This window comes from Mauremys mutica, chromosome 4 (assembly GCF_020497125.1).
Source record: "Mauremys mutica isolate MM-2020 ecotype Southern chromosome 4, ASM2049712v1, whole genome shotgun sequence".
NCBI classification, from domain to species: Eukaryota; Metazoa; Chordata; order Testudines; family Geoemydidae; genus Mauremys; species Mauremys mutica.
In genome coordinates, this window is record NC_059075.1 from 40,547,417 (window position 1) to 40,568,231 (window position 20,815).

Genomic DNA, 20,815 nt, shown 5'->3' on the forward strand with positions numbered 1-20,815 from the left:
CTCTAAGGTGCTACAAGTACTCCTGTTCTTTTTGCAGATACAGATTAACACGGCTGCTACTCTGAAATCTTCCCTTAGGATTAGTACTGATAGATACAATGCTAGGAATTCTGCTAAAGAAAAGGAGCTTTGATCTGTCAGCTTGGACACATGCTGTGAGCATAATAAACTGTAGCCTGGGAGACTAACACTCAGTGAGGGAGAGTAGGAGGGCAGCTCCAGATGAACAGGTGGTGAATTTACCTTTCACCTCAGGACACATGGGCTCAGATCCCAAGTGAAAATAAAGAATTTGGTGGGTCGTACCCTAGTTCCTAATGACCGCATCAGGAAAAACCACTGTACAATTGGCTGTCTCTGGGCTAGGAACACTGAAACTGCAGGGTATTCTGCAGGTCCAGACTGCGGTGCAGAGTTGGGGGACAGGGCTGGAATAGGATGGGGGTACATAGGGCATGTCAGGATTGAGGGACATTAGCAGAGCTGGGGTCAGGGCTAAAATGGAAGGGGTGCAGGTCAGGATTCAGGGGCAGCAGCACTGAAATAGGATGGGGAGATGTATCAGCATAGCTGGGAAGCAGGCTGGCCTGGAATTGGAGGACTGCAGGTCAAAATTGAGGGGCACCAACAGAGTTGTGTGCAGGAAGCTTGCATAGTGTTTGGGTCTAGACAGTGTTGCCAGCTTCTTTCCTAAGCACCAAATTAAAAATAAATAAATAAATAAATAATAATTTAAAAAAAACCCACCTCACCCCACCTCCTGATCCAGACTAGTCCCCACTCAGAGAAGTCGTCGAAGAACAAAGAAAGCCATGGATTAATCTGATTGACACTGGTCTCAGACAGTACATCTACACAGCAATTCATCAATTACAGCTGACTCAGGCTGTAAAATTGCTGCGTAGACATTCGAGCTTGGGCTGGAGTCTGAGCTATGGGAACCCTGCAGTGGGCGAGGAGACAGCTCAGACCCCTTTCTCAGCACCCCTAATTCCAAAGCCTGGTTTCATTAGTGTTGTCCCTTGGTCAGGGATCACTGCTTCCTGCACTGACAGCACATAACTCTTGAAGCAGATTCTGCCAAGCCGAAACCAAGGCCAATGCAAGAACCAGGAGTGAGGAGACTGCACTGAACATGGGGAGGAGAGGGGAGACAGAGCAATAGGGAGGGAGATGGGCTATGGGTGCACAAGTCACCTCTTGTTGGGCTGTGGAAATCCCTGTTGCCTTGCAGCAGGCATAGTGGACATACCCCAGCAGTGAAATGACAGCTCCCAAACCTCTCCTCTCAGAGCAACCCACAATCACAAACCAGTTTGGATAGCCCAATGCAACCCTACAATAAACATCCAGCCTGCAGAGCACAGAGCTCAATGATAACAACAGTGGGTACATGCCAGCAAACCTACAATAGAAACTGTGTGTGGAGCCCAGCACCCTACAATAAACAAACCAGCCTGTGGAGCTTGATGCCCTTGAGCATACAACAAAAAAAAAGCACGTACAGCTATTCCTGTGCAACCCCACAACAATAAATCAGCTTTCAAATTCAAGCCCCGGGGACAGTAATTATAAAGAGAAGTTACTTTACCATTATTTTTAAGCTCCCTTTGTCAGTGACCCCTTTCAATGCACTTTGAAATTCAGCAAAGCTGGCAAGACAGTAAATGGATGTGTGGTAAAGGGGATAATTCAGAAAGCTCTCTGGGTGTGCAAGTCCATCATTAAAATGTGGCTATGACCAGCGCAGAGCCTCTGTAGAGATGACCCTTGTTTCTGTGTTTATCTCCTCCCCAGGGATCATTTCCAAGTCACATCAGCTCAGCGTACTGACAAAAACAAGTTGTTACTGGTGTCAGCCCTGTCTGGGCGATAGAGCTGTGGAGGTGGGAGCTGGTGCAGCAGGCAGAGCAGCTTCCATCAGCAGAATTTGCAGCCACAGAGACAGGGCTGTCAAAGGGCTGCAGCAACATGAACCCAAAGACAGGTTTTCCCAGGGTTCCAAGGAAACTGGCTGCCATCTTGGATTCACTCCTATTGGGAAAGGGTCTCCCCATGGCCGCTTTGGCAGCTGGGATTCTGGTTGTAAATGGCTATTTCAACAGGAACATACAGACCCACGCATGAACACACATACAGATGCCCACAGAGATGTGTACAAAGGTACACAAGCATTTGTCCGGATGCTCACATGCACACACACTTACTTACACCAACACCTTTCTAGACCAGTCACCCAAACAATTCCCTTATTCATTAAAAGGGGCCACGACAGCTGGTCATGAACGCTGCATTTTGTTTTGTCCCTGAACTAAGTCAGCAGCTGCTGTAACTCAGAGCAGCACAGATTCCTTCATCTCAGCTCCCGGACTCTCACTCTGCCTGGCACAGACAAAATCCCTCCCCACCCTGAGGTGCTCAATGGATGGAAATGAAGGAGATTTCCCTCGGGACAGGCCTTTCACTGAAGTGTGCAAACAACGTGGCTCCCACATTAGCCCCCAGCACCTGCCTAGGACTCACTAAGACGCCTTCAACATTCATGCCAACCTCAGAGACGTGTCTGTAAGTCACTGCCCATTACAGCTATTCCCTGGGCACTAACATAACAGGCTAAATGAAGACACTGGTTTGACAGGTAAGATAATTGTGTGTTACCCTCCAGCACATTCCTTTATCATACGCACTTTGGGGAGAATCTGATAAGGTCACTGGTTTAGCACAGCAAGCCTACAGCATTTATCCCTGATATCCAATGCTAGCCTGGACCCTGGTACTCAGAATATCCCTGATATCCAATGCCAGCCTTTTCTCCAGCATTTATACATCCTCATTATCCAGGGGACATCATCTCAGTGCCAAATCCTGAGCACACAGTGGTTTGCCTTTGTGTGCAACATCAGTCTCACAGAGGTCCTTCAATCACTTGGCTTAACCATGAGATCTTGCATGATCTAAAAAATAAAAAGGAGTCCTATAAAAAATGGAAACTAGGACAGATTACAAAGGATGAATATAGGCAAACAACACAGGAGTGCAGGAGCAATATTAGAAAGGCAAAGGCACAAAATGAGCTCAAACTAGCTATGGGAATAAGGAAACAAGAAGACTTCTTATCAATACATTAGAAGCAAGAGGAAGACCAAGGACAGGGTAGGCCCACTGCTCAGTGAGGAGGGAGAAACAGTAACAGGAAACTTGGAAATGGCAGAGATGCTTAATGACTTCTTTGTTTCAATCTTCATCGAGAAGTCTGAAGGAACACCTAACATAGTGAATGCTAATGGGAAGGGGGTAGGTTTAGAAGATAAAATAAAAAAAAACAAGTTAAAAAACACTTAGAAAAGTTAGATGCCTGCAAGTCACCAGGGCCTGATGAAATGCATCCTAGAAAGCTCAAGGAGCTAATAGAGCTTTGGAAAATCATGGGAGACAGGAGAGATTCCAGAAGACTGGAAAAGGGCAAATATAGTGCCCATCTATAAAAAGGGAAATAAAAACAACACAGGAAACTACAGACAAGTTAGTTTAACTTCTGTGCCAGGGAAGATAATGGAGCAAGTAATTAAGGAAATCATCTGCAAACACTTGGAAGGTGGTAAGGTGACAGGGAATAGCCAGCATGGATTTGTAAAGAACAAATCATGTCAAACCAATCTGATAGCTTTCTTTGATAGGATAACGAGTCTTGTGGATAAGGGAGAAGCGGTGGATGTGGTATACCTAGACTTTAGTAAGGCATTTGATACTGTCTTGCATGATATTCTTATCGATAAACTAGGCAAATACAATTTAGATGGGGCTACTATACGGTGGGTGTATAACTGGCTGAATAACCATACTCAAAGAGTAGTTATTAATGGTTCCCAATCCTGCTGGAAAAGTATAACAAGTGGGGTTCTGCAGGGGTCTGTTCTGGGACCGGCTTTGTTCAATATCTTTATCAACGACTTAGATATTGGCATAGAAAGTACGCTTATTAAGTTTGCAGATGATACCAAACTGGGAGGGATTACAACTGCTTTGGAGGACAGGGTCATAATTCAAAACGATCTGGACAAATTGGAGAAATGGTCTGAGGTAAACGAGATGAAGTTTAACAAAGACAAATGCAAAGTGCTCCACTTAGGAAGGAAAAATCAGTTTCACACATACAAAATGGGAAGAGACTGTCTAGGAAGGAGTACGGCAGAAAGGGATCTAGGGGTTATAGTGGACCACAAGCTAAATATGAGTCAACAGTGTGATGCTGTTGCAAAAAAAAAAGCAAACGTGATTCTGGGATGCATTAACAGGTGTGTTGTGAGCAAGACACGAGAAGTCATTCTTCCGCTCTACTCTGCACTGGTTAGGCCTCAACTGGAGTACTGTGTCCAGTTCTAGGCACTGCATTTCGAGAAAGATGTGGAGAAATTGGAGGGTCCAGAGAAGAGCAACAAGAATGATTAAAGGTCTTGAGAACATGACCTATGAAGGAAGGCTGAAAGAACTGGGTTTGTTTAGTTTGGAAAAGAGAAGACTGAGAGGGGACATGATAGCAGTTTTCAGGTATCTAAAAAGGTGTCATAAGGAGGAGGGAGAAAACTTGTTCACCTTAGCCTCTAAGTATAGAACAATAAGCAATGGGCTTAAACTGCAGCAAGGGAGGTTTAGGTTGGACACTAGGAAAAAGTTCCTAACTGTCAGGGTGGTTAAACACTGGAATAAATTGCCTAGGGAGGTTGCGGAATCTCCATCTCTGGAGATATTTAAGAGTAAGTTAGATAAATGTCTATCAGGGATGGTCTAGACAGTATTTGGTCCTGCCATGAGGGCAGAGGACTGGACTCGATGACCTCTCGAGGTCCCTTCCAGTCCTAGAATCTATGAATCAATGAATCACGCATTATATTCAAAGGTAGCACTGCATGTTTGTAAGCCTCGTCCCCAGGATGGACAAAAACACCTCAGCACATCATGCTCTCAAACACTCTACGGTCACACAAAGGGGTACATACTCTGGCCTTACCTGGCATCACTCGAGGGCTATCCTAGAGATTCTTGGATTTGCAGGATTGAACCAGATCTGGAAACTTCACTACATGGTTCCTGCCACGTCATCATCAAGCACAGTCATTCTGGCTGGCGCCACGGCCCCCAGTAGACTATGTGTATTTGATGATAATCATTATCAAAAGCCTCTGACATCCAGCATAATGTACATCTCCTCCCTGTTTTTCTGACCACTCCCACCTTCTTAGTGGCATTTGGGTAGTCAGTGCTTTTTCCTGGGAGCCCAACCTGTGCACAAACAGCTTAACTGGGCCTTTCCAATGTGCACAACCTGTCTCTTATCTACAGTGATTTTAATCTGGCATCAGGTTGATCAATTCCCTCATTGTCTTTAAGTCTTCACAGGCCTCCCTAGTCTTGACTAAGGTAAATCATTTTGTCACTTTGTCTCCTTTTCCAGATGGCTAATAAATATATTGAGCAGTGGCACATTTATCAAAAGCCTTTGGAAAATCTAAAAGAATTAGGGCCATTGATTCCCCTTTAACTCTTTCAAAGATGCTCACCGCTGGAGGAGATGCTGTGAGTAGGCAGAAGGGATGTCTGAGAAGGCTCACCCACCCTTGTTAATAAGTCACACAACCATAGGAGATTTTTTGCATCCTCTGCTGCTTCAGGAGCAGGGCTTTCCTTCATCCTCAGCTGACAACGAGACTGACTTTTGCTTTGCAACTCAAGGTTCTGGATGTAGCCGATGGAGTCTTTTAAGGTTTGGGTCCTGCACAGCTAAGAGACCCACCTTTCTCTTTGTGCTTCAGGTCAGCTGGAATATTCAAGGCAACAGTCTCTAGGTTTCAATGACAGGAGCAGGTGGGTGCTCTCAATTCAGGACCCTTGAATCTGTAAGTTGTTTCCCCTATCACTCTGACAAATCTCAACTTTGCTGACCATCAGGGCATGTTCCAAGACCTATCTGTCTTCTCAAGCTTTTCTTTGGGTGGAGGGGTGTTGGAAGTGGAATCTGTAGATTTTAGTGGGGAGTTATTATTGCAAGCTGACATTGGTAGCTTTTCGAGCATATACTGAGTTCAGGACAGGTACATTTTTATGAACTCAAGATAAAAAAAGAAAACAGGTGTGAGAAGCATGACTTACCCTTACCAGCACTGATTTGCCCCAGCAATCTTATGATTCTCTTAGCTATTGTTCCCAGCCTGAAATAAAACTCTTGGGTTTACAATTCTCAAGTCAACTTTGGCTTCTAGTTCTAAGATGGTGTAAATGGGCCCTCACCTCCTGAGTGCCTCTGAGCAACAGCATGCAGTACCACAGTCCTTTTCTCCCCCCAGTGCTCCTGCAGGTTGCCAGGTGACTTTGGTGGGTCTTCAGTCCCTTTGCCCTTGGTAGGGTCTTCAGCCTCAGCTCTGGGCCCTTTAAATTCAGCCCTTTGTTTGGGCTCCCAAATAAGGCCTGCTCCCTTTTCCAGTTTATGCCACTTTTCCTGTGGTGGTGGGGGAACCTAGACCCACTCACTACTCCAGGTTCCAACCCAGGAACCCTATAAACAGCAGCCACATGCTGCTCACCTCAATCCTTTGCTGCTAACTCACTGGGCCTCTTCCTGATGGGCCCTTTTGTCTCCAGCCCCTCCACAGACCAACATCCTCAGGCCCGTCTCCCTTTTCAATCTCAGTGTAAGTTCAGCTAGCCATAAACTCTGGCTACCTGCCAGGCTCCTTTGGCCTGAGAGCACCACCCATTTTCACTCCTTGGCTCCCAGGCAGGAACTGACCTGCTAAAGCCAGGCAGATCTTTTTACCTGAACCAGCAGGATCATGATTGACTGTTGCTAACGCCTCTAGCCCTTGGAGGACCAGGTCTCTGGTTTCCAAAATGGCTGCTCTGAAAAGTCCACTCTAGGTATCCTTGGAGGACCCATGTTTGCTGCTTTTTTCCTCAGAGCTTGCTGCTTCATGGAGAAGGGTGTCATAGGACAGTGGAGGCCCTAGCAGGTAGCTGCAAAGGCCGAATACACCCACTGATGGATATACCACTGGCTACCCTCTGGGTCTTTCATTTTAATAGCTGCTTTCAAATAAGCCACACAAGCTCCAGGAGTTCAGCCATTTGGGTCCTCAGTTCCTTCAGAGAGATGCCATCTGTTTCTGGGGCCTGATCCAAAGCCCACAGATGTCAGTGGAACAGGCCCTTAGTCACTGACTGCAATTTAATTTCTCAGGTAGTTCCATCATCTGTCTTGTTTTTGTTGCCCCTATCTTTGACTGTCACTCCTTGAATAAATCAGAATATGTATTTGCACCCTCCTCCTATGGGGTGAAAACCAAGGTAAAGAAACAAATCTCAACTGTGGTCTTTTTCAGGGCAGGAACCATCTCTCAATGTGTGTACATCACCTAGTACAATGGGATCCTTATCTCGGATGGGGTCTCTAGGTGCTATCAAAATACAAAAACAACAATAATAATAAACACCTCTTTCTTCACTGATTGCTCCCTTTACATGCCGGAGTTACAAAAGGTTCATGGACTCACCTACAGGCTTTCTGCAGTTTGTGCTTTAAGAATGTCTTAGTGCTTCCATTCCTACATATGGCTAGATGTTCCTCAAATTTCCCCTGGCTATTATTTACCTTTAAGAAGCTGTAAGGAAACAAAGCTACCAACAGTCTGTGATCCAACTGTGAAGGAACAGCCCCACCTGGAGGCAAGAAGCAAGAACACATGTGAGACACAGCCTTTTTGTTACCATGAGGGTATAGGGCAGGGGTAGGCAACCTATGGCACGTGTGCCAAAGGCAGCACGCGAGCTGATTTTCAGTGGCACTCACACTGCCCAGGTCCTGGCCACCGGTCTGGGGGGTCTGCATTTTAATTTAATTTTAAATGAAGCTTCTTAAACATTTTTAAAACCTTATTTACTTTACATACAACAATAGTTTAGTTATATATTATAGACTTATAGAAAGAGACCTTCTAAAAACATTAACATGCATTACTGGCATGCGAAACCTTAAATTAGAGTGAATAAATGAAGACTCGGCACACCCCTTCTGAAAGGTTGCCGACCCCTGGTATAGGGAAAGAGAGAGAGACACAAATCACAAAGGAGCCTGCAGATAATCAACAAATCAGGCAGTTTCAGCTGGCTGAATGATCCAGTGTGTGAGTGACATGTTCACAACCTGCTCCTACGTTCCTACTGCTGGAATAGATGTCCAGTGACTATTTCAGTCATGAAGGTACAGGACCAGGAAGTCAAGCGCAGACTAAATGAGGTGCCATTTACTGCCTCTCACCTTCCTCCTCTCCTCCCAGGAAGTGACAATGGAACAGACCTTTTCTCTGAATAAAACACCTTAAAGTGCATAACAATGTTCAGCTAAGCCCACACCCTGATTGGCTTGATATCTCTAGCACTTCAGAGTTCAAGACCAAAGTAACAATCACATAATGGGCGAGTCCATTGATGGGACTGAAAGCGGGGGAGGAGTATCTTATTATAGGATTTATTTTAGCATCTGTTACATTTTCAGTGTAAAGTTCTAATGTTTCCCACAATGGCAGGTGGTTCACTAGACTGTAGCACTCACACCCACACAGAGTCCCCATACCACCAGCTGGCTGATCTACATAAGAGCTGGCCATGCAACAGCACTCACTGATGATGAAGAAGAGATATAATGGGGAGCACATAATATGGCAACTGGCTGGCTTAGCATATTGGGGATGGAACATGATGCTTTTTGCCCTGTCACTGGTTACAAGCCAGTTCACCATCTAAGGGTAGTTTGGTCTCATGGGAAATTAATTTGAGGTTCGCAGATCAGTTCACTACAAACAGGGTTCTTTTTGTAATGTTCTCACATGACCACACCAACTCCCTTCTCATCAGCTGACATGGGCCGCAGAGACTCAGCTCATCTCACACCATAGAGAGGGTACCTTCAGCTCATAGAGGAGACACACCGTCAGGGGATATCTGTGGGAGGACCTTATGCTCATGAAGCTGCAAGGGGACGGTGCATCATGTATTCCCTAACAGCGCTGTTCTGGAGCAGCACCATGGAGAGCTCCTTGCACCGTCCCTTAGCAGGTGCAGGCAAAGCTTCAGTCCTTAAACTTCAAACTGTTGTATACAGAATCTCAAGAAATTATCATAGACATGGGCTCCTTCTCCAGCCTGAACCATCTGCAAGTCTTAAGCCATCTTTACACACACTTCCCTCTTCCTTCCAGAGACAGGAGGATGTCCTCTTTATAAATACCCCCCTCATTCAAGAGACAAGAACTACAGCTTCCAGAAATAGCCTCCCAAGAGCAAGAGCTCTGTATTTCATATAGTGACTGCAGAAGGTGGAAGCTTCCAACTAATTGCCTAGGTCCAATAACCAGCAGCTTGACTGAGGAGATCATCCCAATTCTGCTCTCAAAGGTAATTAACCTCCTCGAATAATTTTTCCCTGACAAAGCAATTCTGAAGCCAACAAAGTTAATTCATGGACAGACTCTAAATATGTCCAGAGACTTCCTAAGGGCAGATGCCTTCCCTCCTCATCTCCCACTGCCTCCCTATTAACATATGATGACATCCATGTCCTCAGCATCCACATTTTACACTAAATTGATGCATCATGGGATTTTTGTCCTATTCAAGCCTGTCAACTGTGATGGGTTCCCGCTGGGGTGCCACCTGGAACTGGGGTACCACTGAGCCCTCTGACCCACCAGCCTGGGCTCCCTTTCACACTGTGCTGCTGTGACAAGCTGCAAAGCCCTCCAAGCTTGCACTTTCACCAGCATTCACACAGGTAGGGACACACCCAACTGCGGTTACATGCAGGCTCTCTAACCACTAGCCTCACAACACAGGACCCCAGAACAGCACCATCCTGCCCTGGTCAAATCTGGCCAGTATATGGGTTTAATACCCAGTCTGCCTCCCCCTCAATGTGAAGAGGACATGCACACCTGTGGTAACCAAGCTGAGATTTTCCCCAAACACCTTAGTCAAACGCGCGCTGGCTTGGATTAAAACATAAAATAAGTTTATTAACTACAAAAAGATAGATTTTAAGTTATTAAAGTGATCGCAAACAGATCAAAGCATATTACCTAGAAAATGAACAAAAAACGCAAACTGATCTTAACATACGAGATAGGTAAGATATGAATTAGCAAATTCTCACTCTGAGTGATAAGCAGGCTGGCAGATTCTTAAGACACAAGCTGCCTTTGCTTTGCAGCTGGGGTTTCCCAGGTTTTCATACATAGGCTACAAATCCCTTTAGCCTGGGACCAGCACTTCCCCCAGTTCAGTCTTTGTTCCTCGGGTGTTTCCAGATGTGTAGTTGTAGGGAGAGTGAGGTACCATCATGATGTCATTTCCCCCTTTTATATCTTCTTCCCACTTGCTGGAAAGCTCTTTTGTTGTGACCTGGGTCAAACAGTTCCCATTGTGCAGTGCTATCTCTGAGAGGTTTCTATTGTACACAGTTTCTGGGGTAATCCTTGTGCTTGTGTGCATTTCCTCAATAAGCCATTAACATTGTTTGGCCTTTTTACTGTTGTACCTGAAAGGCTGCTTGTGGGTGTTTTCAACCTCACAACAGGTTCCAGTAACACATACATAGCCAAAATTTATAACTTCACATACAATAATAGTACATACACGCCAATGAGATATTAATGTCCAGCAGATCAAGACTTTTAGAATGATACCTCCCCAAGGCACTTTGTACAAAACATATCATAATTACATGACAGTGGTGAATAAGGAGGTGCCAGGGTGTCACATTGAGCATGCAGCATTTCTGTACCAATGGGCAAGATGGCACACACCTAATTGCTACTACCACCACACTTTGATGCCAGCCCTGAAACAAACTTTGTGCTTTGTGACACCTTCGGATCTGAAGGTGGGACCTGCAGAAAGACAACAACATCCATTTATGAAGTGTCAACAATGGCACCCAGATGCTATTGTGATTAGCACATTCAAAATGCTCCGGGGTAGGTAAAAGAGAGACAGAGACATTACAGAGGGGGTGTGTTTTCCCAGAAGGAGAGGGAACCTGAAGAAATGTCACAATCCAGAAAAGGAAGGAAGACATCAAGTAAGAAATCTCCAACCTGACAAAGGTGGCTGAGCTGACATCCCTCACCTCCCCTGTGATCTGAATTACACACGAGGGGATGAGCAGGCGGCAATGCCCACTTTAGCTTGTGTCTCACCAACAACAAGTTAAGCAAACTAGCAGGAATGATCAGGACCATATCATAAACCTGTGAAACTACTGATCTCCTGGGGTGCTCCTGACACTGGACACACATATACATCCTACTAAGTATCCAGTGTCTCCAGAGCTAAATATGACCAGAGATGATCATAACATCACTGGATCAGCACTTACTGGCATCATCAGCAACTGAAGGGAAGTGCCAGGAGTGCCATGAGAGTCCTCCCTGCAGACTGAAGATTAGGGTTACCCTGCTTGCCAAGCCACCAACACTGTTTGGAAAGGTTGTTCTGGCAGGTGTGAAACTTACATGGCTCATGCCAGTTTCACTCCTGATACTGACAGCTATAAGTATCAGCAGAAGGATTGGCAAGGACAGGGTTCTTATCTCACTTGGTTGCTGGGAAAGGGCATGGGGTACTAGCAGAGAAGTAGCTCCCCACACCTCCTGGCTGGAGCAAGGGAGAGGCAAAGAGAAGGGAGAGCATCAAGCTGAGGTTAACAGATCTCAGAGAGACATGGCTACATCCCAGCTCATACTGTTGTCTCATAGGAAGTTGTAAATACTCCCCCAATTTGCTGATCATAAAGAGGTGCTGAGAACTGCCTGGCTGAGAACATTAGCATCAAAAGTGGCCCATGAGGGACAGAAAAAGAGAGTGAGATTGAAGAGATTTCCTTGGAGCTAAGTGAGAACCTGGCTATGAGTCCCCAGGGAACCTGTTTCTTTCTTAATCTGCTTTGTATTTAATTGTTTCCTAATGACTATGTCCCTGTTTGGCCCCAACAGGCTCAGGAACTGGTGCTGCCACTGAGGTTTCCTATCTCTCGACTGAAACAGTGGGTTATTCAGGGTCTCCTGTTTAGCTGCTTAATAGAAATTATTATTACAGAGCGAGCATCATGTTCTTTGTATTCCAGTAGCACCCACAATGTGCTGCATACGGTCTACACTCGCAAGCAGACACAGTCCCTGCCCCATGGAGTTGACAGGCTAAGTGAGTGAGCAGCATACAAAGGGCAGAAGACATGGGAGGAAACAGCCAGTCAGAATTTATACACAATATTTTAAAATAAATGCCAACTATCCCCAAGTCACTCTCTATTGGGCCATTGTCAGTTGGCTAGTTTCTTGTAGCTTGTTAGCTGATGTGGGCCTTGATGAGGGATGGGAGGCAGAAGGTGGTAATGGCCCTTCGGATCAGTCCAGGCCTGGATGATGAAACACAAAAATAGTCATGGGAGCAGCACAGAAACAGGGGGTCGAGGCTGGCATCACTGCTGGAATAAAAGGTGGGCGTGGGGAGGCTGACAAGATAAGAGATGTTGGTGCCAGATTGAGAGCCCTGAAGATTGAAGGCCTCTGTTTATCCACAGAACAGGTGTAGCATGGGCAACCCCCAGGACTGGCATCCCTCAGACACATACTGCCACCTGCCAGCGCATCATGCCCCTGACCTGGAGGGACTCACCCTCAGGCTGAGAGGGCAATGCAGTCTCTCTTGGCCACTGCTGATGGCCAACAAGGGGCCAATTAGTGCCAGGTCTGATGGTGGATTTTCTGATGACTCATCCATGAGGCACCAGACAGAGACCCAACAAACACAGTCCACAGAGACCACTGAATAGCTGTCAGGTAGTAAAGGCTTTCAATTTCTACCCACCTGGGGCTGGACTGGGACCAATGCCTTAAAAACAAAGGGCTCTGTATGCAATTCCCCAGTCCCACTGCAGGGTCATTGTCTTCTGCATATCTGACACTTTGCTAGCTCAGCCTTTCCAAGAGCGTTGCTAGAAGGCCACATTCCTAGTTATTGTCAGCTAAAACGCTCCTCTTCATAATACTCCCCCAATAGCAAGACAAGCAAGGATACTACGCTCACTGAAGGAGTTTCACCTGCTCATGCTATGCCTGAATTTGCTTCACAGCCTCCATATCCCTGGCTTTCCCCTCTCAGAAGCCTAAGACTTGAAGAAAATGCAGGTCATGGAGATAAGCCCTCTTGCATCACACTGACTCGCTCTGCCCAGGCAGAAGTGCTGACTCAGCTAGTCTTGGCTGCCAAGTGGGGAGAGCACAGCACAGCTCCAATGAACAGGGGCCCTTTTCTGATGTCCAGAGCACAAATCGGCAAACCATCAGAAGCAGCATGACAGAGGTTAATGAGGCCATGGAGACACACGGCGAAAGGTCGGAGTTTTGCAAGGGCTGCTGGAAACAGCTGTCAAACTACAAGCAGTCTGCAGCACCGGCAACTCCACCACCTCAGCTTCTCTCACAGCAGCTACAACTCAGCCCTTCTGCAGACCCAGGTTTCAAAGGTACAATCTTTTTAAAACACTTCTAATGCTGGGGAAGGTGCCAGATTGACAAGCCTGGAATCTGGAGGTTTCTGAGCCAACAGCTACAACTTAGGCAGCGGCAGAGCAAGCTTCCTCCCACCACACTGCTCACAGGCCTGATCAACTCTAGGGGAGTTCAGTCTCCCACTCAGACCTTGGCCACTTCTCTAAAGTTGCCAATTCAGGGGTCAGTTGATTATGATGGCAGGTTGTGTGCTGTCCACGCCTGTCCACTAGGAACTGAACTGAGAACCCACCACCTCTGTTCACGTAGACTGATGGACAGCTGTCAGAGGGTCGCGATTTTCACTCACTACCAACCAGTGCTGGATTGGACCCAGCATCCAAGAGTGAAAGCCATAGTCCTCAGGGCTCCTGGAGAGTTATGGAGATGGCAGAGACACAGGCAGACAGAGAGAGAAAGCTCCTAACTCTCAAGTTTGTCAGTCTGGCATCTACCACCAGTTTCTTCAAGTGCATCAGTGACACCCACCTGTGTTTAGAAGAGCTACAACAAACGCTATTTCTTTAGTTGAAGGGGAAGGTGAGAGCAACCCCAGGCAGGCTGCTCTGCAAGACACTTCTAAGCACTTTGTGTTAGTTAAAGCCAAATATATGTTACTAAATACTAAGAAGGGTTGTGTGGTGCACTGGTGGTGGCAGTAAGGGGGATGAGTGGCCCAATCCACTAGTTCTTCACCTCAGGACACCGGAGTCTAACTCCTAGATGTGTTAGGTGAAAAATTAAACAGGCTTGGTAGTCCTATTGCAAAATTACTGCCTAATTTGGCATAGATCAGCACAATCCATATTCTCTACTCTGAAGAGGCCCCAGGACTAGTACAGCAGAGGGGCTGCAGGGCAGGGACAGGACTGAAACACAAGGATCTGTGGGTCAGGATTGAAGGGCCCTGGCAGTGCAGGTGGGAAGGGCCCAGAACTGAAAAACAAGAGATCTGCAGGGCAAGTTTGAAAGGCCTTGGCAGAGATGTAATTTATAATCTTCGTTCCTGTCACTACAGATGCTATTTTTATTCATATTAATTAGTTACATCAGAACACAATGACAGAAAGCCTGGCAGTGAAGAGTCCCTTAGATTGCCCAATTACTTCTCAATTTCTTCAGGGATGCTCTGCAGCCCTGACTGATCCCAGAGGATTCACCACGCGTCCACCATATCTGTCCCATTTCAATTCACTCAAACCTTGTGGTACAGCCCCCACCAACTAACTGGCCAAGCAGGACAGAGACAAGACTCTCTTGCTGTTGCTAAGCAACACAAGGCCACCTGCCTTCCCACTCCCCCAGCAGCGCAGTGCACTACATCAGTAGCACTCCACTTCAGTCTAAGCAGCAAGGAGCCTGTAGTGGGAATCAAACCTGCTTTCATCCCACTGGCTGACTGACTAAGGCAGTAACTCGGTGGATTGCATTGCCTTTGGTAGAGCTCTCTTTGCTTGCCAAGCCTCTGGGGGACAGAGCCCTGTGCTGTGGTCACGTTACCTGTGATTTGAGGTAGGCATACTCCTGTGATCCATACGGGACACTCCGGAGAGAAGTGAGGTAGTCATAGGTGATAACAGCTGTCTGAAAAACAAGCCAGAAACAGTATGAAGACTCTGCAATAATCTCTGATTAAGCCAACAAAGTTTTTATTAAAGGGACTCTTTCTATTTAGCTTTAGGCCCTACATTTAAGTTTAGTTTAAAATAAAAGGGTCACAAGGAACAAAAAGTAATACAAATAAAAACATTCACGTCAATGAAAATCAGTGGTTTATACTTATGGAAAACTTCCCTGCAGGGCAGGAAACTCAGTAACATGGAGCTATTAAAAATAAGTAATACTCTGTACTTCTAGAGCACCTTCTATTCCAGACCATCAAAGCACTTTACAGGTATTAATTAATTAATTATCCCAACCCCCCCCCGGGAGACAGGTCAGGATAATGTCCATTGTCCAGATGGGGAAAATCAAAAGGACAGAGTAGGGAAGTGACTTGGCCAGTGTCACACAGTGAGTCAAATGCAGAGCCGGGAACAGAACTGGAAGAAGCCTTGATACCCAATCACGTGCCTTATCCACAAACCAGGCCCCCCATATATGAGAGCAGGATGTGAAACTAACTAGAAACAGCCTGAGGCCTGCATGTGAACGGGAGTCTTTCCCTTTCCCTCCTACCCAAACCCTGCAGGCAAATCCAGGATTGGCAATGCCAGAACAGCTGCCATGGTGTCAAATTGTGATGTTTAAGCTATTACTCGAGGGATGGTATAGGAGATGTCAGACTAACACCCATACACACCACAACTACTCCTGTGGTTTGGTAACCGATCAGCATTACAGACACCTTCACTGGTTACAAATCACACAATTCAGTTTGTGTCCATGTAGCAGCTTTTCTACCATCGTACTCACACTTACTACACAGCCCATCTGTATTCATATCAGTGAGTGCTAGGAAAACCTGGGCAGCTAGCCCTTCCTCCTGGCCTCAGCTGGGGAGAGAGTGGCCAAAAGATATGCATGCAGAGCAGCGTAAGGGGCAATGCTTTCTGGCATGTTCAGTGCAGAGAGAACCAGACAACCTGGTTACAAAGATATAATATGGGGATCCAACTACACCTCTACCTCGATATAACGCTGTCCTTGGGAGCCAAAAAATCTTACCGCGTTATAGGTGAAACCGTGTTATATTGAACTTGCTTTGATCCACCAGAGTGCGCAGCCCAGCCCCACCCCGGAGCACTGCTTTCCCGCCTTATATCCAAATTCATGTTATATCGGGTGGCGTTATATCGAGGTAGCGGTGTACATGCAAAAGAACAATATTATGACCTGGTTAAGAAAGACAACCATGTAGCCAAGTTACTGGTAAGGGTGAAACACTCTTAGCTACTCTAGTTATTAACCCCGTTAACAATGTGAGTGGGTGGACACAAACCATGTTTGGAGTTGACAAGGCAACTGGTTATAAACTAGGTTAAAAGTTGCAGACAAGGTAATGTAGACAAGGTAACCCTTTTCAAGTGCCTAAGTGACTGATGGGCCTAAGTCCAAGACTTAGGCACTGAGGAGTGTAAGTTTCATTAAAACCAATGGGGAGTTAGGCTCTGAAGATCCTAGATCATGTTTGGAAATGGGACTTAGGTGCTTTTGAAAATTTTATCCTAGGCCTAAAGTTTCTCTCTCTCTCCACAGTCAGGAACGGAGATGGAAATATTCAGAGCAATTTCACAAAGTTTTAACAGCATTGAGCATGGGTCACTTGCTGTTATGAACCAGTTAATAGCAGATTCTCTGTAACTGGACATCTTTTAATCATGATTTGAGGACTTCAATAACTCAGCCAGAGGTTGTGTGTCTATTACAGGAGTGGGTGCGTGAGGTTCTGTGGCCTGTGATGTGCAGATCAGACTAGATGATCACCACGTTTCCTTCTGGTCTTAAAGTCTATGAGTCTAATTGTAGCATTTGCGATAAGAATTCCCATCTGGATTTCAATCCCCACCACCACCTCGGGGTTCAGTCCCTTTGTAATGACAGGAGCCATTTGCAAAAAATAGATCTGGAATCAAATTCCCAAACATCTCAAAACGTACAGGGCATTTGATTCTGTGGTGGGCTGAATGCCCAGCACCAGCATAAAACTTGATGGGCCCCTTTACACAAAGTACAGCTAACATGTCCACAAGCCCAGCTCTCTGGAGACAAAGGAGACGATGCCATTTCTGCGTTAGAAAGAGAGTCACTAGAATTGAGCAATGGGCAAACTGTGGAAGATTCAGACAAGCCTCTGTCCAAAGCATTTACCAACATCAAAAAATAGCTTTGGAACAGGGGGACCTTTGGGTCAGCTTTGGGTGAAGGTTTGGGTTGGTTCGTATGTTATCTCTTGTCCATGATTGTAATTATCACTTCCAACTTGAAAAGAACCAGCTAACAGATTGCCCTGCATTACAGAGGAAGAGGAAATTTAATTAAGCAGTTACTAATTACATCGTTATCTTGAACAACAAATTAGTATTACGATGATTCTGATAGGCAACTCTGACTTTGCTAAATCCCCAAAAGTGTCTGAGATGCACTTCAGCTAAGACATAGGATGTTAACTTGATGCTTTCTGAAAAGGAAGAGCTAGTGTTAGACCCTGGAAGAGGCAGAGGGCAAACAAAGCAGCTCTGTCAGATTTCTAATGCTATCCACAATGCAGAGGTTTTCTCTGACTTATTGCTCTCCAGGCCCAAAGAGCACCTCACTTTCATCAAAGACTAGTTCTTTGCACTCCATGCTCCAGAGGAACTGATCTTAATAGATATAAGAAGACCTATGAGATCATCTAGTCCCTCTTGATGGCAATGCAGCACTGGTGCCCATAGTGCATTTCCCAGCCTTTTGTCGAGTCTAGTTTTAACATTCTCAGAGGATGGAGCTTCCACTTTGAGTCATCCAGCTGCTGGCTTCCCACTCCCCTCAAGTTATCACCTGATCTCCCCATTTCCTGGGGGAGTCCCCACTGAGCATCCTTGCCTCTCTGTGTTTTCTCTCTGCTAGGCCCTCAAAGACTGACCAAGCATGAGCAAAACTCAATTCCCCAAACCTGAGCTCAGGCAAGAGTTTTCCTCCAAGCCACATACGCAAGGAAGTTTAACAAGGACAGATGAATACACATGAATAAATTAAGAACTGATGCAAACCTTCTAGCAAAACTCAAACTCACCAGAGGTTTGTGAATATAGTGGCAGGTCAGATTTGTTGTCTTCCCTCTCCACATCTTTGTTTCATGTTTACAGCTGTTGAAGCTGAATTTGGCCTGCACACGCCCTGGAGACAGTGCCCCTAGCTGCAGCCTGGCTTTGCCCCAAGAGGTTGAGTTAAGCATCCAGACTTTTGGGTACTTCTCTGAATATAACTTTTGAACATTTTGACTACCATGACTGAAGTCCTTCTCCCCCCTCTCAAATCACAAACAATTATGGGAGCCTACTGACCTGCTAAGTAGGGGTCTGCCCAGGCTGGATTAAGGGACAGGCATTATAGGTCCACGTGGAGGTCCCCAGCTCCCAGAGGCACATGTTTGCAATAGAATCTAAGCCCTCATTTTAAAGAAGTCTCCATCCCTCATGTTTGGGGAGAAACACTTGAAAACAAAGGAGTTAACACCTTCTGACCCTGATAAAGAGCAGATTGCTAGGGCTGGGAAGGCAGAGGTCATTAGTGCGGCAGCATGGGAGAAGCTCACACTGGAGCAACCTGACATACGTGGCCTTATGTATGTTAGAAGAAATAAACCATTTAAAAAAGTATTCTCCATATTTTTTTTTTAAAAAGAAGAGTACTCCAGTACTTACAGGGGCTAGAGACCACCAGCAGATTTTTCTGTGGGATATTGTTTGCGGCTGCTGCTGTAAAACCCTGTAATATGTGGCAGCAACATGGTCTAGTAGCGGATTGAGCCTGAGAGCAATGGACTGCTGAGTTCTAACAGCTCTGCCACTGACACCCTCTGTGGCCACGGGCAAGTCACTTCACCTCTCTATACCTCAGTTTCCCCTGGGGTGTACGGCTGGTCAGTGGTGTTTGTACAGTGAACATAAGAACAGCCATATTGGGTCAGACCAATAGCCCATCTAACCCAGTATCCTGTCTTCCCACAGTGGCCAATGACAGGTGATTTGAAGGGAATGAACAAAACAGGCAATCAGTGATCCACTCCCAGCTTCCAGCAATCAGAGGCTACAGACACTCAGCACATGGGGTTGCATGCCAGAGCATCTTAGCTAATAGCCATTGATAGACCTAGCCTTCATTAACTTATCTAATTCTTTTTTTAACCCAGCTATACTTTTGACCTTCACAACATCCCCTGGAAACAAGTTCCAGGGGGTGTTGACTGTGTGTTGACTGAGTTGACTGTGTGTTGTGTAAAGAAGAACTTCCTTTTGTTTGTTTTAAATCTGCTGCCTATTGATTTCATTGAGTGCCCCCTAGTTCTTGTGTTATGTGAAGGAGTAACAACATTCACTTTCTTATTCACTTTCTCCACACTATTCATAATTTTTTAGACCTCTGTCACATCCCTCCTTAGCCGTCTCTTTTCCAAGCTGAAAAGTCCCAGTCTTTTAAATCTCTCTTTACAAAGAAGATGTTCCGTACCCTTAATCATTTTGTTGCCCTTCTCTTTACCTTTTTCCATTTCTGAGATACCTCTTTTGAGATGGGGTGGCCAGAACTGCAGGCAGTATTCAAGGTGTGGGCATACCATGGATTTATATAGTGGCATTATGATATTTTCTGTCTTGTTATCTATCCTTTTCCTAATGGTTCCTAACATCCTGTTAGTTTTTTTGACTGCCGCTGCACACTGAGCAGATGTTTTCAGAGAATGACTCCAAGATCACTTTCTTGAATAGTAACAGCTAATCTAGACCCCATCATTTATATGTGTAGCTGGGATTATGTTTTCCAATGCACATTACTCTGCATTTATCAACGCTGAATTTCGTCTGCCATTTTCTTGCCCAGTCATCCAATTTCGTGAGATCCCAACTCTTCACAGTCTGCTTTGGTCTTAACTATCAGGGGTAATTTTGTATCATCTGCAAATTTTGCAACCTCCCTTTTTTCCAGGTCATTTATGAATAAGTTGAACAGCACTGATGCTAGTACATATCCCTGGGGGACACAACATTTACCTCTCTACATTCTGAAAACTGACCATTTATTTCTACCCTTTGTTTCCTATCTTTTAACCAGTTACTGATCCATGAGAGGACCTTCCCTCTTATCTCATGACTGCTTACTTTGCTTAAGAGCCTCTGGTGACGGACCTTGTCAAAGACTTTCTAAACTCCAAGTACACTGTATCCACAGGATCACCCTTGTCCATATATTGTTTCCCTTTATAAAAGCCATGTTGACTCTTCCCTAACAAATCATGTTTATCTATATGTCTGCTAACTATAGTAAAGAACAGAATTTCAACAAATTTGCCTGGTACTGAAGTTAGGCTTACCGGCCTGTAATTGCCAGGTCACCTCTGGAGCCTTTTTTAAAAAAATCAGCATCACATTAGCTATCCTCCACTCACCTGGTACAGAACCTGATTTAAGTGCTAGGTTACATACCACCTTTAGTAGTTCTGCAATTTCATATCTGAGTTCCTTCAGAACTCTTGGTGAATACCATCTGGCCCTGGTGACTTATTACTGTTTAATGGATCA

At 45.6% G+C, this 20,815-nt stretch overlaps 1 protein-coding gene across 4 annotated transcripts in view; it reads right to left on the reverse strand.

Moving 5' to 3' along the window:
* The window catches only part of ADCK1 (aarF domain containing kinase 1), a 135,178-nt gene that overhangs the window by 104,581 nt on the left and 9,782 nt on the right, over positions 1–20,815 (reverse strand). For all 4 annotated transcript variants that reach the window (XM_045016737.1, XM_045016736.1, XM_045016735.1 and 1 more), the window contains one exon: positions 15,096–15,179. In XM_045016737.1, coding sequence (XP_044872672.1) covers positions 15,096–15,179 — 84 coding nt within the window. The remainder of the gene's footprint in view (positions 1–15,095; positions 15,180–20,815) is intronic.